We start from the raw sequence: 25,158 nt of genomic DNA, 5'->3' as shown, positions 1-25,158 counted from the left end.
ATGGAAATTTGCGATAAAGCTGGAGAAATCTTTTTGTTTTTCTTTCAGATTGGAGTAGAATTTGGGTAGATTATTTTGTGAACCACTTGCTCACTGAGTGTGTGTTAATGGCCTAAAGTAAACCAGTGAGTGTGCCGGGGTTTTGGTTGTTTTTAAAAAGCATGCTGAAAAAAATTTACATTTGATAGGCAAAGTTAAGTTTTACTCCCATACTTGTCTCTCTGTAGGTCACTAGAGGGAAGCACAAGGGAAAAACACAAAACATGACAAAAGATGCCATTTCATTTCAGCACACATAATCACAGCACAGTCTTTACAGTGTGATATATGCTTAAATGCCATGTGCAATTGAGATATAGTGATTTTTAGAAAAGGTTTTCATGGCTATCAGCTATTGCCAAACATATCCACAGACAACTCAATGCAAAAGTTGCATTAAGTATATCTGTATTAAATATGCAAATATTTTTGCTTGCAGTTTAACACGTTTTAAGGGGAAAGCTCCCTCTAAAACACAGAAAATAACAAATCACTTGATAAATTCAGGAGCATAAATCTTAATAATCATGCAGTTTATACTACAGCTTCAAGTCTACACCACTGTTTACATTATCTCAAGGCAGAACATGTAGTATCTCTTTCCCATCTTAATCATTATGTCCCGTTCAGAGTTTAGATAAGAGAAATATGAGAACACAGAGGGTGGCTCGAGACGAACCACAGAAATCTCTGTCCTACGTGAAAACATGTGCGCACAAACATACACAAACACAAAAATTATGTATACTGTTTATGAGTGACACGCACACACAGTATGGAATATATCAAATATTTGGGAGACAATGATTCAGAAGGAAAGGCGATACTGTGGAACATCCTGCTTTTCAATTGACCTGCTGTTTACTCAATTAGACAAATAGGGAGAGAAAGAAAGGGGGCAAAGAGAAGAAAAGAAGAAAAGCCTGAATTCAGGTGAAAGTATTAAGTAAGCACACCTGGCGAGTTAAACACTGGAGCCGTGGGGGTGTTACATACGACTGTCTCAGCCAGTAAGGTGTTATATGGGTTGTTAGTGCCTTGTGGTCGAAGAAGAGGATTTGTTAGTAGATAATTCCCGGTCATTCCTGGAGTAGCAAGACAGAAGAGGAGCAGATAAGTTTGGCGCAGTCAGCCGACAGTGATTGAAAGTTTAATGGAGAAAGGAAATGAAGGAAATTTTCAGCAAGTTTGTATTTTGAGGCATGTGGTGTCATCCAGGGTGTCTGCAAACATCTGAAACTAGGGTGTTTATTTTTGTAGTTGAGAATGAAGACTAAAGTTTGAGAGCAAACCAGGGAGAAGCAAGAAACCTATTAAGCTACTTCTCCATGTGTCAAGAATATTCAGCTGTTGCCGACCTTCCTCGCATTTAACAACTTTTGGTAGCAGGGGCTTCAACCATCAAGTTAATTTGTTATTTGTGTTGCTCATCATTCATAACCCCATTTTCAGCCCACTGAGCTCATTATTGCATCCTGTCATCAGTGCGTTTCATAAGTCATATTTACTTATTGTTTTGAGTAAATATCACTTTTCAAAAATAGCACCCTGCATCTCTGTGATTAGGAAAATGTTGCAATGTTTGAACTGGGACTATATATAAAATCTCCCCTATGACAAAGAGCAGAATCCTTCAAAGGTTTGGTATAAAAATCTTTATTTAGACTCACATTTGGCCATTTCCCTCCAAACCTCATCTTCCTTCCAGCAACCCCCCCCCCCCCCCCCCCCCCCCCCCCCCCCCCCCCCCCCCAGCTTGCGGTGTGTTTCAAGGATCTGAGGTATTTCCATTGCCATTTATCACCTGTGTTAAATGCCATCTGTCATGCTGGTAAGTCTCCAGGGATGTCCTTAATGACAGGGAAGTGCTTCCAGGAGATAGAGCCCTCCTTTGGTGCACTGACTCTACAGGGTAACTAGGCTACACCCTGGAGTGATCAATATCCAACCTTTACATTAACATCTCCAGGAACTGCGTCAAAAAAAAAAAAAAAATTCCGATTCTATATTGTTACTGATGTATCAGCCAATTGAAATGTGCTTCAAAGCCCTACGTGTAATGTTTTACTTTGTGGGAAGTGACAGCAAAAAAAGAAAGAGAAGAGCGACAGCGACAGGAGTCAGAGGAGGGCAGAGGAGGGAGTGAAGTTAAACTACCTTGGTGTAAACCCTCTTTTCCCTCGCATGCTTGTAAAGCCATTTCAGAGGCAGCAGAAAGCCTAACAACACACTAAGCACTTCAGGTCAGCCAGAGTTGAACATCATCTTCTCATCATCATATTTGTGCTCAAGCTAAATAATAAATGACAGTTTTTTTCCCCCCTTCCCTCCCTCATAAATCCCGCTGTAAAGTAACAGAGGTCACCTTACATGCCAGGCAACAAATGGCCTCTCTCTGCGTGTTAAGATTTTCCTAAAATGAAACTCTTTTTTTTAACCTTGTTTTTAGTTTTGTCTATATTTCCCCTGAGCCCGCGTATGAACTTTGGACATCCAGCACTTAAATAAAAACGTTCTTCTAGCCTTGCCCCAATTTTGGAGTGACGTTACTGGCCAGAATGACAGTGCACAGTATTTGAGGACGGATTTTTGTAATCCTTCGCTGGCAGAACAGAGAGAGAGACTAGACTTAAGACCTAGATCTTTTTTCCCCCTCTTTTAAAAAAACGTACTGCACCGACTTTTCAAGCTGAAGGCATTTGTTACGATTACCAGAATGGGATCCTCTGTGGCGGTGTGAGATCATTGGAACCTGAAGGAGGTATTTTTAGCTGGATGATTAAATGTGTGCATAAGTGTGTATGTGGAGAGAAATGAGGTGTGAACTGACCTTGGTTAAGGGTGGAGGTGCTGTTGATGTCACCTGAGATAAAGGAGGACTCAGATTGTTTTCTTACGGTGTCATTCCACATTCTCCTGATACGACTCTGTCAGGTCAACAAGGGACAGTCATTAGGACTTTAAACAAGCCCGCTCACCTTTCAGATCAACTTTCATTTATTTTCTATGTACATACTACTGACTCCTCACATGCCTATGAGTGCGCAGTGAGGCAAGGACAGTACTAATGCTCACTTTCTTTGTATGTGTCTTTCAAAACTAATTTTACGTGAGTCAACTTTTGAATGACTTCAGCTCCAGTCTCGAGTACCTTGAATAAGGCTGGAGGTTAAAGTATGATAGGGATGTTTCACTATAAGCACAGTACATCTTGCTGTACTGTTGAATTAACGGCTATTAGCCTTTAATATGAAAGGGATAAAGCAATTTTTCTCTCTCGCAATTTTGGCTTTCCCCACATTAAAATGTGCTTGCAATGCTTTTAAAACAGCGCTGTACTATTTCCCATGCACATGACGTTAGTGAGAAAAAAGATAAAAGCAAGTGCTAAAGGGGGCAGAACAGAAGAAAGGTACTCATGCAGTACAGCAGATGCTGCTTGTAAAATGTGGCATAATCTTTGTGTCTCTTATGCTGAAATGCATAGTGTGCATTTTTTTTGTCCAATACCTACATGCTCACGATGAAAGTAAACTCTCATGAGCAATTGTTTAAACTTTGTGATTCATAACAATGCAAATGAGCTGTACAATGAGCGTGTGTGTGTATGTGTGTGCAGGAAACACTGTTCTTCTTTGTTTTGAGACCCATGATTCTTTGACTGTATGAAGCTGCTGGGCTACCTGTGTACCAGAGGAGTAGCGTGCGCTGGTCCGTGTGGTGGAAGTCTTTGCAGAACCGTGTGAGCTCTCAGTTGGCAGCCCCCCGCAGCAGTAGGTGTGGCGGAAGCACTTGCTGTACTCTTTGCGGACCTGCGTGAGCAAATAGCCGAGTGTTTACATACATTATTGGCATTACATATGACTTAGCCAAAATCTTGCAGCAATCAGTGTTTGTTTTTCATATCAGCATGTGGTGCTCGGTGAATTCTGCATGCTGGTGCAAAGTCTGTTCAAACTAAGGAGTGATTCGCCTTGAAAGAAGGCTCACAGGCTTTCGGCAATGCGGACGACAGGAAACGTACTTTTTTCTGGAGAAGGCAGTGGAAGATGAAGATAAACATTCCTTGGAAGGTGTTGAAGATAGTGAAGAGGTATGCCATGACAATCGAAGCCTCGTTGATGAAGAAGAGGCCAAACGACCACGTGAGGCCCAGCAGACACAGCAGAGCGAACGCACCCATGACCCAGGATCTGAAGGACAGTAAAAAACAAACACAAGAAGAGGACAAATCCAGCATGAGAGGCATTTAGTGATCTGAGAGGTTAATGAGTGGGATTTGCAATCACCATTAACTATGAAAAACTAGGAAAAAAGCTCTAAACCATGTGGGAAGAAAACAATAAAATGACAAACGACACCTATGTCTCACAACCCATTTCACCACTGTCCCCACCCCTCCATCCACACACACACTCTCAGCCCAAACTCAAATGCAGTTCCAGACGTCAAACGGACAAGAAGGAAGCAAAACCTTGATGTAGTTTTCTGTAAATAACTTTTTTTGTGTTAGAACATTCACAGTAGCAGAATCAGAAAGCCCAGCGTGTTTGAAAATAAGCTAACAAAAAAGCATTTACCGCTGTCATACTCTAAGTGTTTATCTGGTGAATGTGTTCTCAGAGCTGGAGAACTAGGCAGATGTGGAAAGAGTTCAAGGAAAAAAAGGAGATCCCCGCCTCGTGTGTGAAGGTCCCGTGGAGCCTTCAGACACCAGCAGCAGTCGCAGTTCAGCGCTCAAACACAACAACAACAACAACAACAACAACACTGGATTTAAGATGATGGACGTGGTGAAAGTGAACAGTCACAAGGACAGTGGATGAGTGACTTTGAAGCTGCAATTTGGGAGAGGATGAACCGGCGAAAGAAAGAAAAAGGAGAAAGAAAAAGGAGAAACAAAGAAAGAAACAAAGAAAGAATAAAGGAGGAGATAGAGTAAACTACAAGCTGAAGAGGAGACTTCTGGGCAACATGTCCTTACTTGATAAACCGTTTATTATCTTCATAGCTAGAGAGCATGATAAGCAGGAAGAGAGAAACACAATTAGATCAGAGCGCATAACAGTGGGTTAGTTGGTATTTGAATAAGATATCTTCAACTTTGATCCAAGGGAAATCACGAGAGGCAATGAAATTAAGGGTCTAACAAGAACTGAGAGTTGTATGTTTTGCTGTTGATGATTCAATTACAAAACTCTGAGCAAAGCATTTGGTCTTTGGTTGAATTTGCATTTTTGCTACTGTGTGTGTGGGTGGTGAAGTGTGGGTAAAATTATCTTGAGGTGCAATGTAAAAGCTTACCCGGGCAAATCTGTATTATAGTAGCCATCACAAACGCGATAATTACTGGAGTGGATCGCAGAACAGAGAGAGGGGGAGAATGATAGAAGAAGAGAAAGGAGAGGGTGTGCGTTAACTTTGCCTTCACATGCAACATGCAATGACACTGGCTTCCAGACCAAACTTTGGCATAAAAAACAAAACACAAAGAAAGATATTACAAGGAAACAGCTATTAATAAGCAATGTATTTCTGCGCTGTGAACAAGCGTAAGAGAAGTCATTTCTAACATCCAAGTACAAATGCACACCAATCTGAGTACCACCATGTTCAGTAAATGTGTTCTGTTTCGGGTTTCCTTGATAAGGGAGTAGTCTATCTCAAATAAACCAAGAAATCTAAATAAGCCATTTTCTGGCTGTTCTTGCTGATTGCAGGTTTACCACAGTGCTGTAATGCTCCACACATTCATTAAGGAAAAATGAAAAATAACAAACGCTGGATGAAAATAGCAACATTGCTGCTCCTACACAGAGTGGTGGAAGTTGAAATACGTAATATAATGGCGCAGGCTGACATGAGGCTGTGCTACTGCGAGCAACAAAACCATATAGCTCCAAATGGAAGAGGCCTGCAGTAAAAAGCAATAAATAGTGTTTTTTACAGAAGTGCCAAAAAAACCCAAAACAAAACAATTAGTGCTTCAGAAAACATTGCTTTCCTTCTCAAAGCACATCATAAATGTTGAGGCAACTCAGAAAGGCCAGACTAGGATCAATGAGGTTGGGTGGTGGTCGGGCGGTGGCGGTTGTGTAGAGAAGGAATTTTTTCCTTTCTGGGATTGGACATTGGGATGTATAAAAAAAGGTTTGACATGTTCCAGTGGCAAACACACATGGTAGCTGTTACACTGTACCCCACCCTAGCAGAGCTAACAGTCCATAGTTAAGTTGCAGCCTTAGAGTGATGTGTGTCATGCCAGCGCAATTCTGTGGCTCATGGCTTGGAGCAAAACAACAAAGCACAAAAAACTCACAATGTCTGCGTAGTCATCACGACAGCTAAGTCATGCCAAAAGTCTGAAAAACTGTGTAACGTTTGAAATCTCTAGAGTCAAAATAATAAATTCCTCTAGTAATTGTTCCATTTTGTCTGGATAATTTCAAAAACTGACTGAAAAAAGAGAAGTATATCCTTAAATCCAAATGTCACTTGCTAGTCCAGTCCTGAAAGTTGGCTTAGAGATGGGGGAAGTAATGCATTTTCCCATGAAAGATGATTAAGTAAGTACCTCATGAGTAAAAGAGCCTTAGTTTCCTGGGGTAGTGGCAGAATAGCACAAGTGTTATATTGCTGATAAGCAGGAGAATGGTTGGAGAATGGGTTCAGTAGATGACCCTTTACTTACTTTATATTCTCGAGTCGGCTAGAGTCTGGTTTCAGGGTGGTAGAGTGCTTCACCATTTTGTACATTGTGATGACCAGGAAGATGAGATTGAGCTGTCAAAACAGAGTAATGGCAGTGTTAATACATGAAGATGTATGACTCAAGATACAGCAGACGGAGAGAAAAAAACTGTTAATTTGTCTGTAAGTATTAAAAGAGGAGAGCCTTCAAATCTTTGCATGTCCACAGACTAATCCAATAAACATCTATCCTTCCAGCCAGGCTCAGACGGACCGACTGGCGCCAAATTTAGTGTCATTCTATATCAATAAGAGCATGGAAATGCATTAAAATCCATCATAGCAAAAAAAAGAAAGAAAGAAAGAAACAGCCACACAGCAGCAGTCTGGCAAAGTCAGAAGGGAATGAAAAGTAGCAGGAGAAATAAGAGACCCTCTTGTTGTACAAAACAACTGCATATCATTTTATACACATAGTGAAATATTATAAGGTATAACCAGCTGCAAAAGGCTTGAGGGAACATGGTATATTTTGTTCGATTTTTGCGTGTGGGCAGATGACAAGCAAGAGAGAGAGAGAATGAAAGGGGCGAAAGGGAGAGTGAGATTGCGTTTGCTTGCTTGTTTTAATGTATTAAATCTTAAGGGAGCCAGTGGCACATATCAGGTTGAGACAAGGATACTATGTGCAGTGTTTCTGAGCACATTTATTCGGCACCTTAAAAATCAATACCGTGATTTAGAGACACAAAGGCTGGATGGGCCAGCAAGGAGCCGCTCCAAATAATTCACTTCAAAAACATTTATTCTGGGGCAAACTAGTCCCTGACACAGCATTTACATGCACTCACAGCAGAGGACTGTTTGTACTGCAAGCCAGGCGTGTATAAATAATGTCAAGGAATAACTTAAGAAAGAAAAATTTAAAAGTGTGTCCTCAATAGTGAATATCAAAGGACCATTTCAAATATATGTAGGCTTATATGTGAGCCACGTTATCACTGGCATGTAAGTAACAAAAAAACAGCAACATACAAATAAACACATTTGCAACAAAAGCTTCCAGATGAGCCTTATAAACAATGGATTTCAGTGTTACCATGTTATCGTCAGAGTGGCAAAGCACTGGCAAGACAAAAATGGAGACGCAGTGCCAGTATGAGGGCATGAAATAAATGTCTGACCTTTGTGAGCTGGACTCAGACCATAGCCATTCACTCCTAAACAGAAATTCTCCATGTTCTGGCGCACACTGCTATCAAAAGACTGCCTGTGATCAATACATCACCCCACATGCAATCAACTCATGGAGCCGCTCACAATAACCTAGGCAGTAAAAGAGAGGAACGACCGGAGAAAAAAAAGAAAGAGACAGAGAGAAAAAACGCCTGAATTGTCAACCTTCTTTTATATCACAGACGGCACTGAAACTATGTTTTGTTTCGCAGCTATCAGCCATTATTTCTATCAGCCGCCTGCATGAGTCAGACAGTGGTGGTGTTGGTGATGGTGGGTGGGGGGTGGGGGGGGGCAGGAGTGCGAGGACTTTTGAAAAACCCTTTCACACAGCTTGGAGTGGTGACATGGATCCAATGAGACAGAGGAGAGGGACCCAGTACTTTAAAGTAACCTAGCAGCACGGCACATGTTCCCACCCCCACCCGACATGCTTTTGCGGTCCTTCCTGGGGGGATCCCCCTTTGCTAGAGCGGAGCTGCCTTGCCTCTATCCTTCACTCTGTCTCTCAGTCTCTGAATCATCACTGCAAGCCATGCAGAAGCACCTTGCCACATTGGGACTGAGGAGAAAGCTTTTCCTGAAGTGGACTGTGTGTGTACACACTGAACTCCAAATGAACTGCTGGGGATAAAATATTAAAGGTGCAGATGGAGCTGTCCAGATGATAAGAACTGCTTGTGACGTGTCATGATCCAAGAGGCCTTGTATTGAAGCTATCTCAAGCATACTAATGGCTCCCCCCCACCACTCATTACTTCCATGTTTTCCTTTCATGGAGCTAATACCCCCTGTGCCCAGAGACTGGGCAACTTCTGCCTAAGAACAAGGATCTAAATGCCTTCCACCAGTGCTTGTTTTCAGTCCGAATTTAAAGCCTGTTTCAGCCAGGAGCAAAAGAAACCCAAATAAAACCAAACAAACAGGAAAAGCAAGAAAAGAAGGAGATGAAACAAAAGGACGAGAAAAAAAGCATGACCACCCTAGGTCAAAACTAATGTTACTTGGCACAAACATGGCTTGGGTGGCGGGTGGGGATCCAGACACGAGCCAAAGCAACACTGTTTTCTCTCCTTTTCTTTGCTCATGTGCCTTTTCTCCTCCTCCCTGGCTCCCTCATTGACAAGGACAAAGCCAATTTGTAGAGAAACCAGGGTCACGGATGGTGTAGACAAACCTTGCTCCTGCATGTTCCCCTGAGATGCCCCTTTCCACAGTGCTTTGTCTTTTTGAGTCAATTGTTGCACAGTATCAGAGGAGCGGTGGGCAATGCCCGAGCCAGTGCTGCAAAACCTCATTCCCGTCACATACTAGCTCTGCTACAATACATTAGCTCCTCACAGGGTCATGATTCTATCTCTCTGGTCATCACCACCGGGATCCTGATCATCATTTCCACTGTGGACGCATTTTTCACACAAATCACAATATAAGAACAATGAGGGTCTAATTTAGGGAAAGGAAACATATTCCTGTGTGGCTGACAGAGCATTTGCTGAGACAGAGAGAAATGTGTGTTTGTTTTAATACAATGTTAGCTTTTCTTTAATTACACACTCACGCGCTCAAAGCCCGTGCTGAGAAGAATAGAAAAAGAAAAAAAATCAATAAAAACAACAACAACAAAAAACAGGCTTTTCGCCATTTACTCAAAAACATTTCAATCCGACACGGGCCTTCGTACGGTCTTCTATGCACTTCCTCCTCCATTTTTTAAATGCTACATTGAGTTCCAATGTCTCTTTTTGAAAAAACTGTGAAATGCAGTCTACTGAGCAGATTCGTCTTTTATTTATTGTGTTACCACACAGACAAAGAGCTGTACTATATCTTTACTCTGATAGCTCCTAGCGGGCTGCCAGTGGTGTGCAGAGACTCGCTGGAATTTGACATGGGTGCCCCCTCTCTCCAGTATATTTTCAGTGTCAGTTTGATGTTCAACAGAGGTCACTGCATCAGTAGATACAGTCCCAACCATTATGCTGGATAATGAACACAGTACTGAACAAATACCAACCGTCCTCCCTGCACAGTAGCAAGATAAGTTTGCAGAGCTTCCTCATCCCTTATTGTGCACGAGGGCAAAGCAATACATGGTCTGGAGGATATATCTGAGGAATAAAACCTGCTTTTTTTGTTTGGCGCAGGGAGGTAAGACTCCCTAAGGTCTAATTCTTCTGAGCCTCTCTGATGGAGCGGGAGATAATAATGTCATGACCAGTAAATAATTGCATGCCCCAATGGGACATATGTCATTACAATATGCTATATGTCCTTCACCCTGATGGTCCTTGACCAAACAGAGAGGAGCCTTTGCGTTTCTCCTTCTCCCCTACGCTGTCATCTGCTATTTACTAAAGGCAGATAAACAGACAAGGAGGCCGATGCAGAGGAGGAAAAAAAAGGAGCTATAAAATCTTACCCTGGCATCTTGCTGTTACAGTATGTGCTGCAAAATGCACCTTGAAGGTATTTTTGAATCTTTCTTGTTTCTTTATCATAAAAAAGTGTAACTGGAAGGCCATTAGGCGATGTCTGTAATATTAGATTTCATGGGAGTTGTATGAATGCAAGGTTAAAGTACACGATCAAATCCTGATCCTTGTCAGGCGGTGAGAAGCGGAGAGAATTGTTGGATGCCTCAAAATCTGTCTTTGGCGCAAAATGAACCTGTCATCACTGAAGGAGACTGGGGAGCAAAAATCCGTCTGACTTCTCCTTCAGTTCAACCATCTCACTTCCTTTATCTCTCTCCTTCATCGCTTTCATCTCACCCTCTCAGTCCCTTCCTCACTCTGTCAGTCTCAGTATTCATGAAAAAAAATAAAAAACAGCTTACCATGATGATAAAGGTGACAGGTCCTATAAAACTCCATATGAAATGATTGTCCACACTTAGCCAGCACCTATGACAAAGAAATGCACACTTCAGCCTCTGGCAGCACACGCTACAAATACAACATCAGTCTTGTCTTATGCTCCTGCAGCCAAATAATAATGGAAAGAAGAAAATGTTCTGGTCACTTGGGCTGATGACATTGAGTGTGTAATTCCTAGTCAATACTTAACTTGGGAGCACTGTCAATCGTTCTTTTTTTTACATATTGAACATTACTACAGTTATACTAAACAGAGCAAAGACCCCAAGTAGCTCCTCTTGATAGCTGGGTCTCGGCTGAGATATGGCCATTAATCTATGTAAAAGGCCTTTTCTGCACAGTGCTCTTCTCTTTAAGAGAGCATTTACAAACAAGAGGTCACAGGAGGGTCTTTAAGCAGAAAGGCATTAATGTAGCTGTGGCCCCTCTGAAACCACAGTGTTGAGTCTGTCAGCCACTTTGAAATGACATAAAAAATTGAACAGCTGCCCATAGCTGGCAAAAGGAGCTCAAATGTTTTGGTGTAGTCTCCAGGGATGCACATAAGGCGTTAGCAGAAATGATGAGTAGATTTTCTTTTCAAAAGCCGCCACATGCAGACACAGCAGGTACGCCCACACAGTGTAGCATCCAGCGTGTCTGCTCTGCATTTCCAAGGATTTGTTCGGAAAGCTGCACTTACGCTTTCTCGGTCCCATAGCTCCTGTAATCGATGGCTGCGGAGACGCCGACCACGATGGCAGGGAACAGGTAACCAGACACATAGTAGTACTTTTTCCGGGAGTATTCGCTCTCGAAGACCTCCACCAGCATGAGGTACAGCTGGACCCCCTCAAGACACATCCAAGAGAAGGAAGCCAGGAAGAAGAAGTGGAGGATCCCCGCAATGATGGCGCATCCAATCTGAGTAAGAACAATAACCCATTTAGAAATTTAAATAATATGTATTCAAGAAAAAACAAGACTAAACAATATCAGTTTCCATAAAGTGATGATTTTTTTAGATTAACTTACAAAAATGATTTAAACATCTCCACTGCACTTTCTTTATTGAAAATTGTATATCATATACCCCATCGTTTATTAAAACCCACTGAAAAGATGACATTTAGCGCATTCACCCATTCAGTGGAACACATATCAGAGAAACTGAAGAAAAAAGGTAATGAATATTCATTCACCACATGGGCTCTGACTATGCACAGGTTTAACTTTCCATCAGCATGGTAGAAATTTAAATGGCATTCGTTTTGTAAGGTTAGAGTTAGTAGATTTAATCATTCAACTCAGAATGTGAAGCTTTCAATCCCAGGTGTATGCTGGAAAAATGTTTTGGTGTCTTTCAGATTGGAGGGAAAATGAAGGTGAAAAAAGTGGGGGAAAATGGTATGGGTGTGGGCTCAACCATGGCAACTATGCCTTTAAGTGAAAGAGGAAAAAAGACCTGTCAAGTGGAAGACATGGCCCCTTAGTAATCTATATTAATGGTGCTGTCCCACTCATGTCATGTCAGGGACAAGCATAGAAGGTTAGAAACAAACTATGCTTAAAGTCTCATCCATTTCACTCTGAAAGGGTCTTTTGTTTTGTTTTGGGGGGTGATAGGAGATAAAGTGAGTGGGAATGAATCAAAACCAAATCAATAGGGTGCAATCGTTCCGGCTTACCCCAGCTTTCGTCATATCGATACCAATTAGGAATATTAACTCCGCGATGAAGAGATTGATGCACAAGTTCTTGTGGATGGTGTTGCGATCGCTTTGCAGGCCCCGGAAGAAGCAGAAGGTGAAGATGCTGATGGCGAGGCAGACGAGGGACACCACGATCCCAACGCGAGTGATGACCCTCAGAAGCAGCTCGTGCACCGTGCCGTTAACCTGGAAGAAATAAAAGGTAAAACATGTTTCTGAAAATTAGCATGCTTTTCTTTCAGCTCTGTGATGAATCTTTTCATGCCTCAAATTATGTGACCTAATTAGAAGCACTAAACTTCCTTTATAAAATATATTGAATGAGTGAGTGATTAAGAACAAGTAGGGAAAGTTATATTGGCCTATATATATATATAGACTGAAAATCATATATAGATATATCTGATGGGACCACAAGATGATCAAAGGGATAAAAAACATCTTTCTCCTTCTCAAAATTATGTTTATTTTATTCTGAGTTTTCCTGATTTTCTTTCTTGAGATTCACATCTTCAGGCCTTTAAAAATCATTCAAATTAAATAGCCTGAGAAGCAAAAATCACTGTTCATTCTGAAGCCATTAACTGTGAAGGAGGGTCACAAGTAGCTTTACTACATTTAGGGAATCACTAGCCAATAGTGTCGGGAACCACTGAGCTACATAATGTTACTTTACATTTTAATGAAGTGTACACACTTTTCTGTAGGACCTTTTTGTAAGGGATTGGAAGGGTTTTGTAATGTTTAGAAAATTGCTCCAGTTTGGTGAGGTAGAGAATGTGAAGTGTGTAAAACAAAGTTTTACACAATTAAACAGTGGATAAAGAAAGCAGTAGAGTGAGTGCAACAACAGTATACACAAGTCTTCTCCCTGAACCTTGTGATTACAATCTCGTAAGATTTCTATTTAAACCTAGTAAGAGGAATGTACGGTATTTTGTGTTTGCTTATGAAATACAAAAAAAAAGTATTAATTACTATAGGTGAGTTAGAAAGAAAAGACTGTTAGAGGTGGATATACCAAATCAGTGTGACATACTGAGACTTCACTGTGCGCCATGAGGATGGCAAAGTTGGTGAGATGGCTGCAGGAGCAGGTGGTGTGTGTTTTATTGGAGTCCAAGAGTTTGCAGCCTTGGGTGGACCAGTAACCCATCATACTCCTCTCAGAGTAATTCCAGAAGGAGCAATTGGCATTGAAGTAGTCCGCTGTCATCTGCAGATAACAAGAGATATGTTTAAGTGTCCAAATAATTGACTGCCTGAAATTGAAGTACATGTAGAACACAGAGGCCATTTACCCCCCACTCATACAAAGTATTTTTCTGCACTGATATGGATGAGGATTTTTCACTTCACAGCTCTTATGAAGCAATTCATATGTTGTATCTCATTTGGCACATGCTTGCCAAATCAACCGAAGCATAGCTGGGTATATGGGGCCTTAATAACAGAGAAGCATAATTGTTAGACGGCATGTCTTTGGAATTGCACAATTTCTCTGATAAAGAATGGATTCCCACATGGCCCTCTGGGAACTCTAGTGACAACTTTAAAAGACGAAAGATAATTGGTGCTCCAGTAATTTCATCCTAGATTGTACGGCTAATCTAGGAGTTAATTTCCCCCACTATAAAAGAAAATGGGTATCATTTATATCCCAATGTTGATTAAAGAATTAGTTTTCATTAAGAATTCACTTAGGTTCTAAAGACTCCTTTAATTTGATGTTCAATGACTTAAATAAACTGCCGACTGACCTAGCCAGACATTTACAATTCAAATTGCAGATCTCTGTCTACTCTGGATGTCCCCTCCTGGTGTTTTTTAATATGACCTCTCCATTCACTCCAGCAGGGAGACTCACATTACTGTGCTTCAGGGTAAAAATCACCGGGTCATTAATGAATACACGGCTGGACTCTTTGTTGATTGAGGCAGCAATGATGTCGGAGTTGACGGCCACCGACACGTTGCGGCTGGAACCCTCGTTGGCCATCTTGATGGTGGCGTTTTCTGCGCTGAGGAACTGGCTCAGATTTTTGTAGAGCACAAAAACCAGCTTGGCAACCCCTGCAGGGAAAAATATGTGGACAGGCATCAGCAGAGGAGAAAAAGAAGCTTAGCCAATGTACGAAGAAAACTGTGGCAAAATATGCACAAGAAGAGGACAAAAAACATTCAAACAAACATCCAATATGTATAAAGATAACTCAATTTATAATGTCTGTTTAGAATATTCAAGGAACTGCAAGACTAAGAGAAAGATGAGTGAGCGAGACATAAAGTTTTAAAAAAAATTGCCTCTCATTTTTCAGCCAAAATCTCAAGGAACCTTTGTTGTGTGCTTCTACGCTAATAGAGACAGAATCTTCTCCTTTGCAAGTAAACAAGATTAAAAGCAAAAGTCAAACACACATGCATACATTCCCCAGTTTCTCACACAATGAATAAGCACGTCATTGCTCTTAGAGACACAGAACTATCTTGACTAAGATTCTCTTTCTTTCTTTTCTTTTACAGGTGCTATGGGAAAATTACTTCCTCGATACGTTTAAGAGAGCTTACCGTTCCGACTGTTGAGCTTGACAGTGTTGGCCGACAGCTGGATTGAGATACCATCCTTGCTGGATTGTGGAAATTTAAAATCCTGGACTTGGCCATCCGTGCTGAGTACATACACATCCAGGACTGCCATGTGCAGAAAGGCAGAGGACAGTTTAGAGAAGAAAGATGAAAGGACAGGAGAATGAGATATTGGTCATTTCAGACTGTTTGACTTAGACCCAAGGGCATTAAAACGAAACAGTGAAGAATACTGATGCCAAAGCGCTCGTCCTGACATTTCTACGCTAACTGAAATGTTGACATGGACCAAAGGACATATCAACGACTCAAACACTAAATCTTTGTGACAGTGAGCTACACAATAAAAACGTCAATCACAAAGTGATAATTTAAGCCTTGTGAGAATCTTACTAATATGAATAAAACAACACTGCAGGGAAAAAACAACTAAGGATAAACCTTCCTTATATGGTCTAACAGCAGAAGAAAATGAGAGAAGGAGGCTGAGGATAAACAATGTATGTTTTCTGACTCCACAGCAGGCTAATGTTCACATTAATGTATAGAGTTACAAGGTCTAGACGCATACATTTATTAACTAAGCGTGCGCAATCAGAGAATCCAGTCTATTTAATTGTCTGATATTCATCACTTTGTCAGTAAGCGACTCGTTAAACCTAATATGCGTTGTTTTTCTGTTCCCTCGAGGTTTAAGGGGCTTATTATGAAAACAAAGTCCTTTTTTATGTGGCGGCCTTGTTTTCCTATCACAAGAGTCACTCTCTCAATGAACTGAAAGTAATCAAATTAACTGAGCTCGCATCAGTCGAGAACACTTGTCATTTGCTTACCACAAAGTCTTGTTTTACTTACTTATATTGTCTGCCGGAACTTTGACAATGGCGGGTTCCATAAGGTTGTCGGCAAGGACAAAGGCCCCTTCCTCCAAAGTATCTAGTAACATGGTGGCTGCGTGCGTTTGCTCCGTGCTGTTCATGTCTTTCCAGGACACCAATGCCTCCGGTCGCAGGAGGTTATCTACCGTGTCCACAATGGCCTGTGTCGAACCAGACAAACAAATACGCACACAAACAAAAACAAAGATACTTGAGTACCTCACAAAATCAATTACTTTCGCAAGCATAAGTGGTGACATGCGGACACTGAAATGAAATAGATGAAATGCTGATGGGTCACATCTGTAAGGATTAAAATGAATGTGATAGGGGGAAAAAACCTGAAAGGACATTAATTTTTTGATTGTATATATGACGTTTACTGAATAAATATTAACTGTATTGAATGTGAAGGAAAAACTGAAGAGGCAGGGAAGAACAAGAGCGTCACTGGAGGTGGTTTCTTTTTCAAGGACATTTCATCTGGGCGGACACTTAGGGTAACCGTCTGTTGAGCCTATGAGGTCCAATAACGGGATATTAAGAGATGGCCAGATGAAAGTCAAAGGACCAAAAGCTGTCCTCAATTAAAATTCTCTGATTGCAAAGTTCAGCCTTCAGCATGTAGAAACTTTCTTTTCCTTCAACTTTTGACCTGCAGTCAACTCGCTCGACAAAAAAGACTAAGAAAGGACATGGAAATGTGTGCAAAACAAACCAAAATAACTTGTTAAATTATTTAATTGAACACTATCCTTTTACGCAAACCCTTTTCCAGCCTCACACTTTCTGTCACCTGAACAGCTCAGGGCCGACAGCGGATAAATTGGGCGTAGCATCCAGACGACGCTTGGTTTTCTTCAGGAAATAATCAAATCAATGTGTCTAATCAGGTAATCAATGCCGGTGAAGGCTGGTGGGAAGGGTGGGGAGCTGCTATAGTGATGTTGCATCAAGTATGGCAGATGGCAGATATCGCTGACTCAACGATCTCTGTCCCGGATCCTCTCAGGCTGTCATTAGCCATTTACATTGACACAACCTCTCTAACACTGTCGCTACATCTGACTTCAAATCTACATGTTGTGACTTTAAAAAAACAAAATGATGATGTGACATTTTGGGGAGGGGGCGTGAGTACATACATGTATTTTTTTCGTTTTCCTTCTTTGTTTTTATGAGTGCACGGCCACTGAATGGCTAATTAGCTCGATCCATTTTAATACCCTCCCGAAGGAGAGATCTGGATTGAGGGGGGTGACTTTGGTGTCAGGTGGAGGACACTGATCTCCCTAATGGTAGAGGGATATATATGGCCAAAATACTTTGATGTATGAACCCAACCGTATAGCATTCGAGGAAGAGGGGAAAAATGGTTTGACCTGGCTAACCCTATTAACCAGATAGAACTGAAGATTTGCACCTTTAATTTATGAAACAAATGACTTCTAACACCTAAAACCAATGTCCTTGTGAAACAAGAGCCACAATTTTCACTTAACATGCGGGGAAAGGTCAGGTGATGGTCCATGAAAAAAAAAAGGTTTGAAGAAGTGAACTGTGTTTGATGCAATATTCAGAAGCGTTTTATATTGAAGGCAGCCTCTTGTATAAAAGCAGATATTGCAACAAAGCAGCAAATCCTTCAGCAAATGAATAATGAAAGGGATGTAAGAACAGGATGTTTGTTTGAGTCGTGGTGTTATGCATCCACACGTGCAATCTTGGGTAAACACTAAGAAAACATACAATCGAAAAAAACTGAATGAAAACAAAATACACCATTGCTGTCAATGCATAGTGGGGGGAAAAACACAGAAACACATCCATGTAAAGAAGCCACCTCAGGAAATGGAGATGACTTCTCTTTGATTTAGAAAGTATGATTGCATCTGGGTGTAAGGCAATTACTCAAAAAAGCAGGAAGCACAGGGAGGAGGGAGTACATGACAGTGCATAGGGTACATGCTGCTGAACTGGGGCCAGGGCGTATACAGTAGCACAGAAATAGAGTAGGCAGCAAGCAGAGTGGGCAGAAGCATTACTTCAGTACCTTCATGTATGCCCTGCATGTCCTTTCTCGTTTTTGAAGCTTTTTTATTAGAAAAGAAAAAGAACAGATAAAAAATAGAGACACATAATTTGCACAAGTTCATGAGCTTGAGTAAAGGCTTTGTAGAAACAAAGGCCTGACAGAGTGGCCGATATATAAAGTAACTCCTGCTTCTTGTGCTGATGACCTGCTTACCTGGAGGTCGAAGAGTAAAAGTGCTTTAGCTCATATTTATGACATGCTGTATTTTCCTCTCAGAGCCCTCTGACACATCAGAGAAGTGTCACGCTTGGCAGAGCCAAATTATGGCCAATACCACAAAAGTACAAATACTACAACAAATACAGATCATGATGTGCCAGTCAGAGTCTAAAATAACATAAGTGCTTTTTTGTTTTGTTTTGTCTGTCTCACAGATTTGCTGAACTTGAAAAGAAAAAGAAAGAATGCATGTGACAAACAATAACAACAACTGTACATATTACTGTATTATTTTGGGGAACACTGTATTCCCTTCTCCATCTGTCATTAAAAAGCATTAACTTGTCAGTGAAGAGTGATGCAGCAAGAGAGGCATTTCTTTCTGGTGGATCTAGTTACCTTGTTGAAGCTCCGCCCTGCAGAGTCCTTCTCGCTGGGTCTGAGCTCCTGCAGCTGAGCATCCAGGATGTCCACCAGCTGCTCCATCAGGCGCACCGAGGAGCTGACGTCCCCTGCAAAGATGGGGCCTTTGGTGTGCTTGGCTAACTCGTTGGCCAAGTTAGCTGCGTTTTCACCGCTGCGGATCTGCAGGGGGAGAGAGTGAATAATGTTCACGAGAATGCAACAAGACAGACTTGGAGGGTTCTTTAGAGCCCTGTTTCTGACATCAAGTCACACTTGAATAAGTCCTTGAAATGGCAGTTACAAAAAGAAGAGATTTTCTTCATGTAGAAGTTGCCATGGTGGCAGCAAAAAAAAACAAAACAGGCTCTCATAGATGTAACAGCAGATACAGACAGCAGCTCTCTGACACACATTATGCAGGATAGAAAAACTGTTTACTTTGCATGTAAAATGCCTTTAACTTGGAGTCAAATGTAATCATTCCTACATAACTGGGGTCATATTAAAGGCATACCAATACGTAATATGACTATATGTATACTACGAACATGTATAATATAGGTTTCCATAATATATAAGCATTTGCAGTCTTCATTTTGCAGTTTTTTGTACCAAGTCCTCAATTCCAGACATTTTTATAGCTGACAAGTTACATCAGTGCTGCAATCCTTTACAAGGGTGTGTTTACATTTTTTTATGTACCCCCCTATGTTTTTAAGAAATACATTACAGTGAGGCAGAGCACATACAAACCTTTTGGGCTACTTGGTTGACCCAGTGGGAGGTACAGTTGCTGAGATCAGGGCCCTTCGGGTGCCAGGCCCCAGTGGAAAGGACACATAAATAAGAGGCTGTGCCTGACAGGGAAAACAAGAACAGAATAGTCAAGTTCAATCAAGTCAAATCAAATTTATTTTCACATGAAGTTGGGACGTGATGTTTGTAGGACAACAAAGGACAAGGAAATAAAAAGAGGACACTGCACACAAACAAGAAATTTACAAACATGCAAATGCCTACATATTATACAAATCTGAAGTCAGGGAATGTCTGCTTGTGTGTGCACACAGAAATATCAGCCCTGAAGGATATTTTGTTTAATTCACTGTGCTAGTCTGGTAAGACTGTTGCCGTCAGAGGGCAAATTAAACTGAAATTGTTGCATACAGTAAACTCCAAACATGTAAAGTCACCAATTTTATTCTTTTTCTGAAACTATTTCCAGCAGCCTGCTCCTGTTTTTGCAAACAATTTTCTGTCCTGTCCTAATTAGCCGTGTGCCTGATGAACTCTGAGTGCTAACACGATTTCACACACAATCCAACGAGGGATGCACGTCCCCACGCAAGCTGCGGGAAAAACAGCTGAGCCTGCTCCTCTACAACACAACCATTACAGATTGCTAAATCATGTTTCGACCTGGAATGACACAACTAAAACCTAACACTATTATAAACAGTCTTCACTGATTCCATGCACGTCTACTTAACATAGTGCTCTTTATAGATTAAAAAAACATCCTTGTATGCAAGAATATCAGACAAATCTAACAAACTCAGGGATGTTCAATGGGATGCTTTAGGTCATATTGAAAGCAGCAAGCATGCTGCCCTGAGGTGAGAGCCCTGTTTACCTCGTGTTCCTTTGGGGCAAGGTCGCTCCACGAGCATGCCCCTCTGGGTCTGAGGCCACATTATGTCTCTTTTCTCTGTGGCCTGGCAGAAGCGCTCAGGTAAAGGGAAGGACTCGAGGGGCGGAGGGGAAGTAGTCTGCGGAATCACGGGAGGCGGCTTGGGCGCTCCCCTGCTGCCCTCCTTGAGCCCTGTTGTGGTGGTAGTGTTGGTCACACCCCCGTGCACTGTGGTGGTTGTTGTGGTGGTGGTTGTAGTTCTCTGAGGCAGAGGGGACGAGGTTACTTCTGACAGTGGTGGAGCTGTGAAGAGACAGAGGGTACACAGGCATTATGTTTAGGTAGAGCACTGTTACGTGATGGTGTGGATAAAGATATACAAATCAAAACCAAGTGGTAGCTTGACCCGCGGTTGCAGTGTGAGGTCAGCTCATTAATGTGGCACCCCTGGGGCACATAATGTGGATTATATCAAGTATTATGCTAAGACTATTTTGGCAGGTATTCAAACCTTGACCTACTGGTGGGCAGATGCCCTCATGTACCACTAAACCTTAAAAGTGCCCTCTGTAAGTAACATTCCTAATTTTTTTTCTCAACATGCTCAACACTGTAATGCTTATACGTCCAAGTATCCTGTTGTGTAAATTGCTGCTAAGTGCTTTGTGCAACAAGCGTATTTGCCTTCCCGTTGACTATGGCTTATCCAAGGCACTCAGTCTGCAGTGAACAAGACAATAATTACAGTAACATCCTCCTGCCTGGCAATCATTCTTGCCTGGGAGATTTTGTGGCATGGCTGATTAAATTTCACTAGTGCAACACAGAACCTGTATGTGTAGCCATGGTGCCCGAACATTCATTTTACAGTTGTTTCTTACTACAACTCATACTCTGATAAAGCAGGTGTGCAGTAACTCATGCAATGCCCCAGGCAAAAACAATATGTTTCAGTCCTGGGAAAGGAGAAAATAGTGCACTCCTTACATTTAACATGAGCCACTAAGGAAAAACTATGAAGACATTTTTCATGTGATACACCAGAGAAGCGTGAGAAGCAGTGTAATTACATTTCATAAAAGTCGAACATAAGGGAGTTTCATAGATGAAATGTTGACGTTAACTATTTGATATAAACCTGCTCCACGAAAATAAAGCAGGACCCCCCCTCCTCCGTCCCCCAAAAGATATTTGGTTGAATTTAAAAGGATAAGCTATATCAATCAAAGGAGCTCTGATTGGAATGCAATGTGCATACTGAATCTAATCGCATTTGAGCACTTTGATTTCCTCCATTAGGCTGTCTGTAGAGCATGCAGAGAATGTGAAGAGGTGCTGTTACACTGCTTGAGCTGAGCACAGTTGTTCTCAGCAGTACAACCGGTAGTGAAAACACTGTAGAGACAGAGCGAGTCGAAGAGAGGAGAGAGGACAGGGGAAATAGAGAGAGGGGGATGGGGGAAAATAGACGCGCGCATAGAAGACGATGACAGGATAATTCAGAAACAATGGGGCCAAGCTGGAGAATGAGAAGACAGTTTCTGTCTTCCAGTGGATTGGAGGAGAGGCAGTCAGACCCCAGGCAGCAACACCTCCATATCTATTGCCTCCATTGGATAATGGGTCTGGCTGATAGCAGAAACCCCCCCACTGACCCCCCCAACACACACACACACACACACACACACACACACACACACACACACACACCAGTACTATCACCATAGGCCCCACGGTATGGATGAGAGGCTTCAGCACAGTTGAGCTGAAGGGAAATCGCCTTTGAGTCTGGCTGCTACCTGTAGCGAATTAGGCTCCATTGACCAGAGCAGATGAAATGTGTGTGCTCCCTCCTGGTGATGGGGGTATAGAACTCTATACAGACAAACGCGCGCATGCAAACACACAAGCAGGTGACATGAAGGTGTACACAGCTGACTGGCTGTTTTGACACTGAGCTGAGATTTGGCTGGCTGGCTGGCTTCACCTCAGCCTCCTCTTCTCTTGTCTCTCCTCCCCCAACTATATATGTTTACTCAACACAGTGAAATTCTCAGCTACACCGCCTGTCACAGTGGTTGAGAGACAACCTGTGCTTAGTGTCCTTTCAGTACCAGCATTTAGCTGGCTGGGAGAAATGCCTGTCTCTATACCCCTTTATTGCTATATCCCTTGTTTTTTCATGACTCACTGAGAAGACTCACAGAGATGAAAGCAATAGTCACACAAAAAAAATTATGGTTAAGTTTACACACTACAGCATGTAACACAGCGGCTCCGTCAAAAGAAAATGAATGTGTGTAAATTATTATCATTTCTTTTTAAACATCTGGGTCAGGGTTTCTTGGCAAACTTCCCGAAGATTCCCAAGAAACTGTGGGGCCCTTTAAAGGTTTCTCATTTCCAAAGTATGAAAGATGATAATGATAAGATCCCAGTCTCCATGGGTGGGGAGTTTAGAATCCAGACAGAAATAAAATGAAAATGAATCGCTGTTCGGCAGCATGATTTAAGATAAAGGCCTCGCAACCACGGCCAATAAATCAAAGCGGCATCTGCTGTAATCCAAGCACATTCCTTTAGCATGTCAACTAACAACTGTATCTTGTCTACACCCCTCACTCAAGAGGGCTGCTTGTCATGGCTCGCTGGGATGTTGAGCTCCGTGCTCTAGTTACAACATGTACAATGAAATCTCTTTTAAGTTGTTCCTTTTTTTCACTTTCCGTTGCTACCTGCTATCAGTGGTGAAACTGTGGGAGTAATTAATGTTAGACCTGTTTAAATCCATATAATGGGGTTGGCTCTCCCAAAGCATTCCATTGGAAGGGATTGCCCCTCTGGATAGCTTTTTTAGAAAGGGGTGTGGGGTGGATTTGCTAAACCAATATCTGTGCTGCACGAGACAGAAAAGCTGTGCTGGCATTGCTAAAAATTGGCGTTCTCAGTGTGCACCATCATAGAATACTATCTACTTTAAAGAGCTTCGTTAACAGGAGATATTATGAAATGGACATCAGTAAAAGGGCAAAAAATAATCCTATTTCATATTTATAATGCAAACTAATCTTCTCTCTCAAACTAATCTCTTTCCTGTGTGAAATAGAGGCTAATGTGAATGTAGGCTAAACTTCCCAGAGAGATTCGTGCATAAACAATGCCACCTCTCTGACCACCACTGTTCCCGTGTATATAGCGTGTCAGCCCGTAATCCTGCCTTCAACACAATAATCTTATTACCTTTATGCCATAGCTTGGTTTAATTTGATCCAATAAAAGCTGTGTGGAATTAACCCACAGACACTCCTCTCAGGCAGTCACTTCTTCACAGAGATGTCTAAGTGGATAAGTTTATAAGCAGTCACTGTGAGGGATGGGTATTGATCTGATAGTAGTGCTGCAGCAGCCTTTTCCATACCTTTTGTGATTCATAACATGGACCAAATAGTTCTGCTTTCTACTGTGGCAACACATGCCAGACACCGCTGAATACGTTCCCTATGCAATATCCTTTTGATTATGACAAAGAAGCAAACCCCACATTTAGGCAATATAGAGAAACCAGGACAGGATCCTTGATTATTATGTCTCTGCTGCACTCAAGCCCAAGGGGAACCTTCAATTAGCTGTCATAGAGTGTAAGCGCATGGAGTGATATTCTCCAAAGTACAGCCAATAGTCGGGACAGACTTATTCATAACATTTTTTTCCCGACACCCACACATTGTTGCACTTGAATGTATCTCGGTGGTTCTTTTATTACCGCTGGGGTTACAGGTCTGGGGCTGATCACAGACAATGTGATGGTAATCCAGGAGAGGAAAAAGGCGAGAGGAGCATGGCTTGCCAAGTGTTTTCAGTGCATATGCATACACGCAAGCACTCAGGAACACACACAACACCCACACATACACACACACACACACACCAACACACGCACACACGGAGCACAGATGAGACTTTACCAGGACTCTGTAGTCATGCCGGGGTGACAAATGAAAACCGACAGTGTGTGTGTCTTTTATATTATGTTTAATGGCTTCACTTTCAGTAGGCACCGCATGGTTGTTCATCAGAGTAATGTTTCATACACATTACCAGGTGCTGTTTATCTTGTGAGGGAGGGGGAAAAATGGTAAGGGAACACACATTTAGCATTTGTTTCAGCTAATTTGCCACATAAAAAGTTAAAAGAATCATCAGATCTAACTCGTTCCCCTCCTCTATCCCCTGCTCTGTCATGGAATAATCTCGTGGTGATGTGAAGCGAGGCTGTTTAGGAGATTCACCTCTTTGTTCCCATCTTGTGGGAGACTTACTCCTTGCTAAGGTAAAAGAATCATGTCTTTTGTACACTGTGAAATGGTCCTGATGATGTCACCTCCTAATGGATGAGGAAAAGCAAAAGTTAACAAGTCAGTGGAACCTAAAACAATTCAGTCTGTTTCTGCCATCAGCACGGGGCCACACAGTCTTTGTGAGGGGACCAAGGGAATATAGTGGATAGAAATAACACATTAGCTTTCAAGTCATTCAGCACGGAGCGTAGGTTAATTGAAATAAGGTGTTGAACTATGAAAAAACAAAGTGTAAATTATTTCCTCTGCTAATGCAGCCACTGACAAATCTCTGTTTCAAACATGCATTTCAGTCTCTCCTCTCTAGATGCACCCTTGCTTCTAGGTTCATATGGAAATGGAGCTGTTCTTGAGTATAAAATAGTGTGATGATTTATAATACGTTTGTGATGTATTTTGATATCTACCAATAATAACAATAATACACAAAGGAAATTGGATTACACGTCCTTCACTCTGCCCTGCATTTGTAGCTGTGGATGGGAACACGGCGCATGATTGCTTGTGTATCA

The 25,158-nt window shown here is 41.8% G+C and overlaps 1 protein-coding gene and 1 long non-coding RNA gene across 16 annotated transcripts in view; one reads left to right on the top strand and one right to left on the bottom strand.

Moving 5' to 3' along the window:
* Nucleotides 1-25,158, bottom strand: part of adgrl2a (adhesion G protein-coupled receptor L2a) — a 92,238-nt gene that overhangs the window by 4,198 nt on the left and 62,882 nt on the right. For 3 of the 15 annotated variants that reach the window (XM_046049625.1, XM_046049624.1, XM_046049626.1), the window contains 16 exons: nt 20,292-20,591; nt 19,412-19,515; nt 18,653-18,838; nt 18,053-18,091; nt 15,977-16,160; nt 15,104-15,226; nt 14,403-14,608; nt 13,575-13,751; nt 12,512-12,721; nt 11,527-11,747; nt 10,805-10,871; nt 6,731-6,822; nt 4,064-4,232; nt 3,723-3,851; nt 2,870-2,966; nt 996-1,124 (listed from right to left, as the gene is read on the bottom strand). In XM_046049625.1, coding sequence (XP_045905581.1) covers nt 996-1,124; nt 2,870-2,966; nt 3,723-3,851; nt 4,064-4,232; nt 6,731-6,822; nt 10,805-10,871; nt 11,527-11,747; nt 12,512-12,721; nt 13,575-13,751; nt 14,403-14,608; nt 15,104-15,226; nt 15,977-16,160; nt 18,053-18,091; nt 18,653-18,838; nt 19,412-19,515; nt 20,292-20,591 — 2,433 coding nt within the window. Of the gene's footprint in view, nt 1-213; nt 232-995; nt 1,125-1,816; nt 2,012-2,869; nt 2,967-3,722; nt 3,852-4,063; nt 4,233-5,343; nt 5,389-6,730; nt 6,823-10,804; nt 10,872-11,526; nt 11,748-12,511; nt 12,722-13,574; nt 13,752-14,402; nt 14,609-15,103; nt 15,227-15,976; nt 16,161-18,052; nt 18,092-18,652; nt 18,839-19,411; nt 19,516-20,291; nt 20,592-25,158 lie in introns of those variants that run through there. The other 12 variants (XM_046049630.1, XM_046049638.1, XM_046049628.1 and 9 more) reach the window with 9 other exon arrangements.
* On the top strand, nt 11,624-15,262 carry LOC123971066. The gene is made up of 3 exons (XR_006825116.1): nt 11,624-11,751; nt 12,611-12,737; nt 15,059-15,262. It is a non-coding gene; the product is annotated as an uncharacterized LOC123971066 (long non-coding RNA).

This window comes from Micropterus dolomieu, linkage group LG05, assembly GCF_021292245.1.
Source record: "Micropterus dolomieu isolate WLL.071019.BEF.003 ecotype Adirondacks linkage group LG05, ASM2129224v1, whole genome shotgun sequence".
Lineage (NCBI taxonomy): Eukaryota > Metazoa > Chordata > Actinopteri > Centrarchiformes > Centrarchidae > Micropterus > Micropterus dolomieu.
Note: the sequence above shows the minus strand (reverse complement) of the source record. Positions and strands in the feature narration are given on the sequence as shown.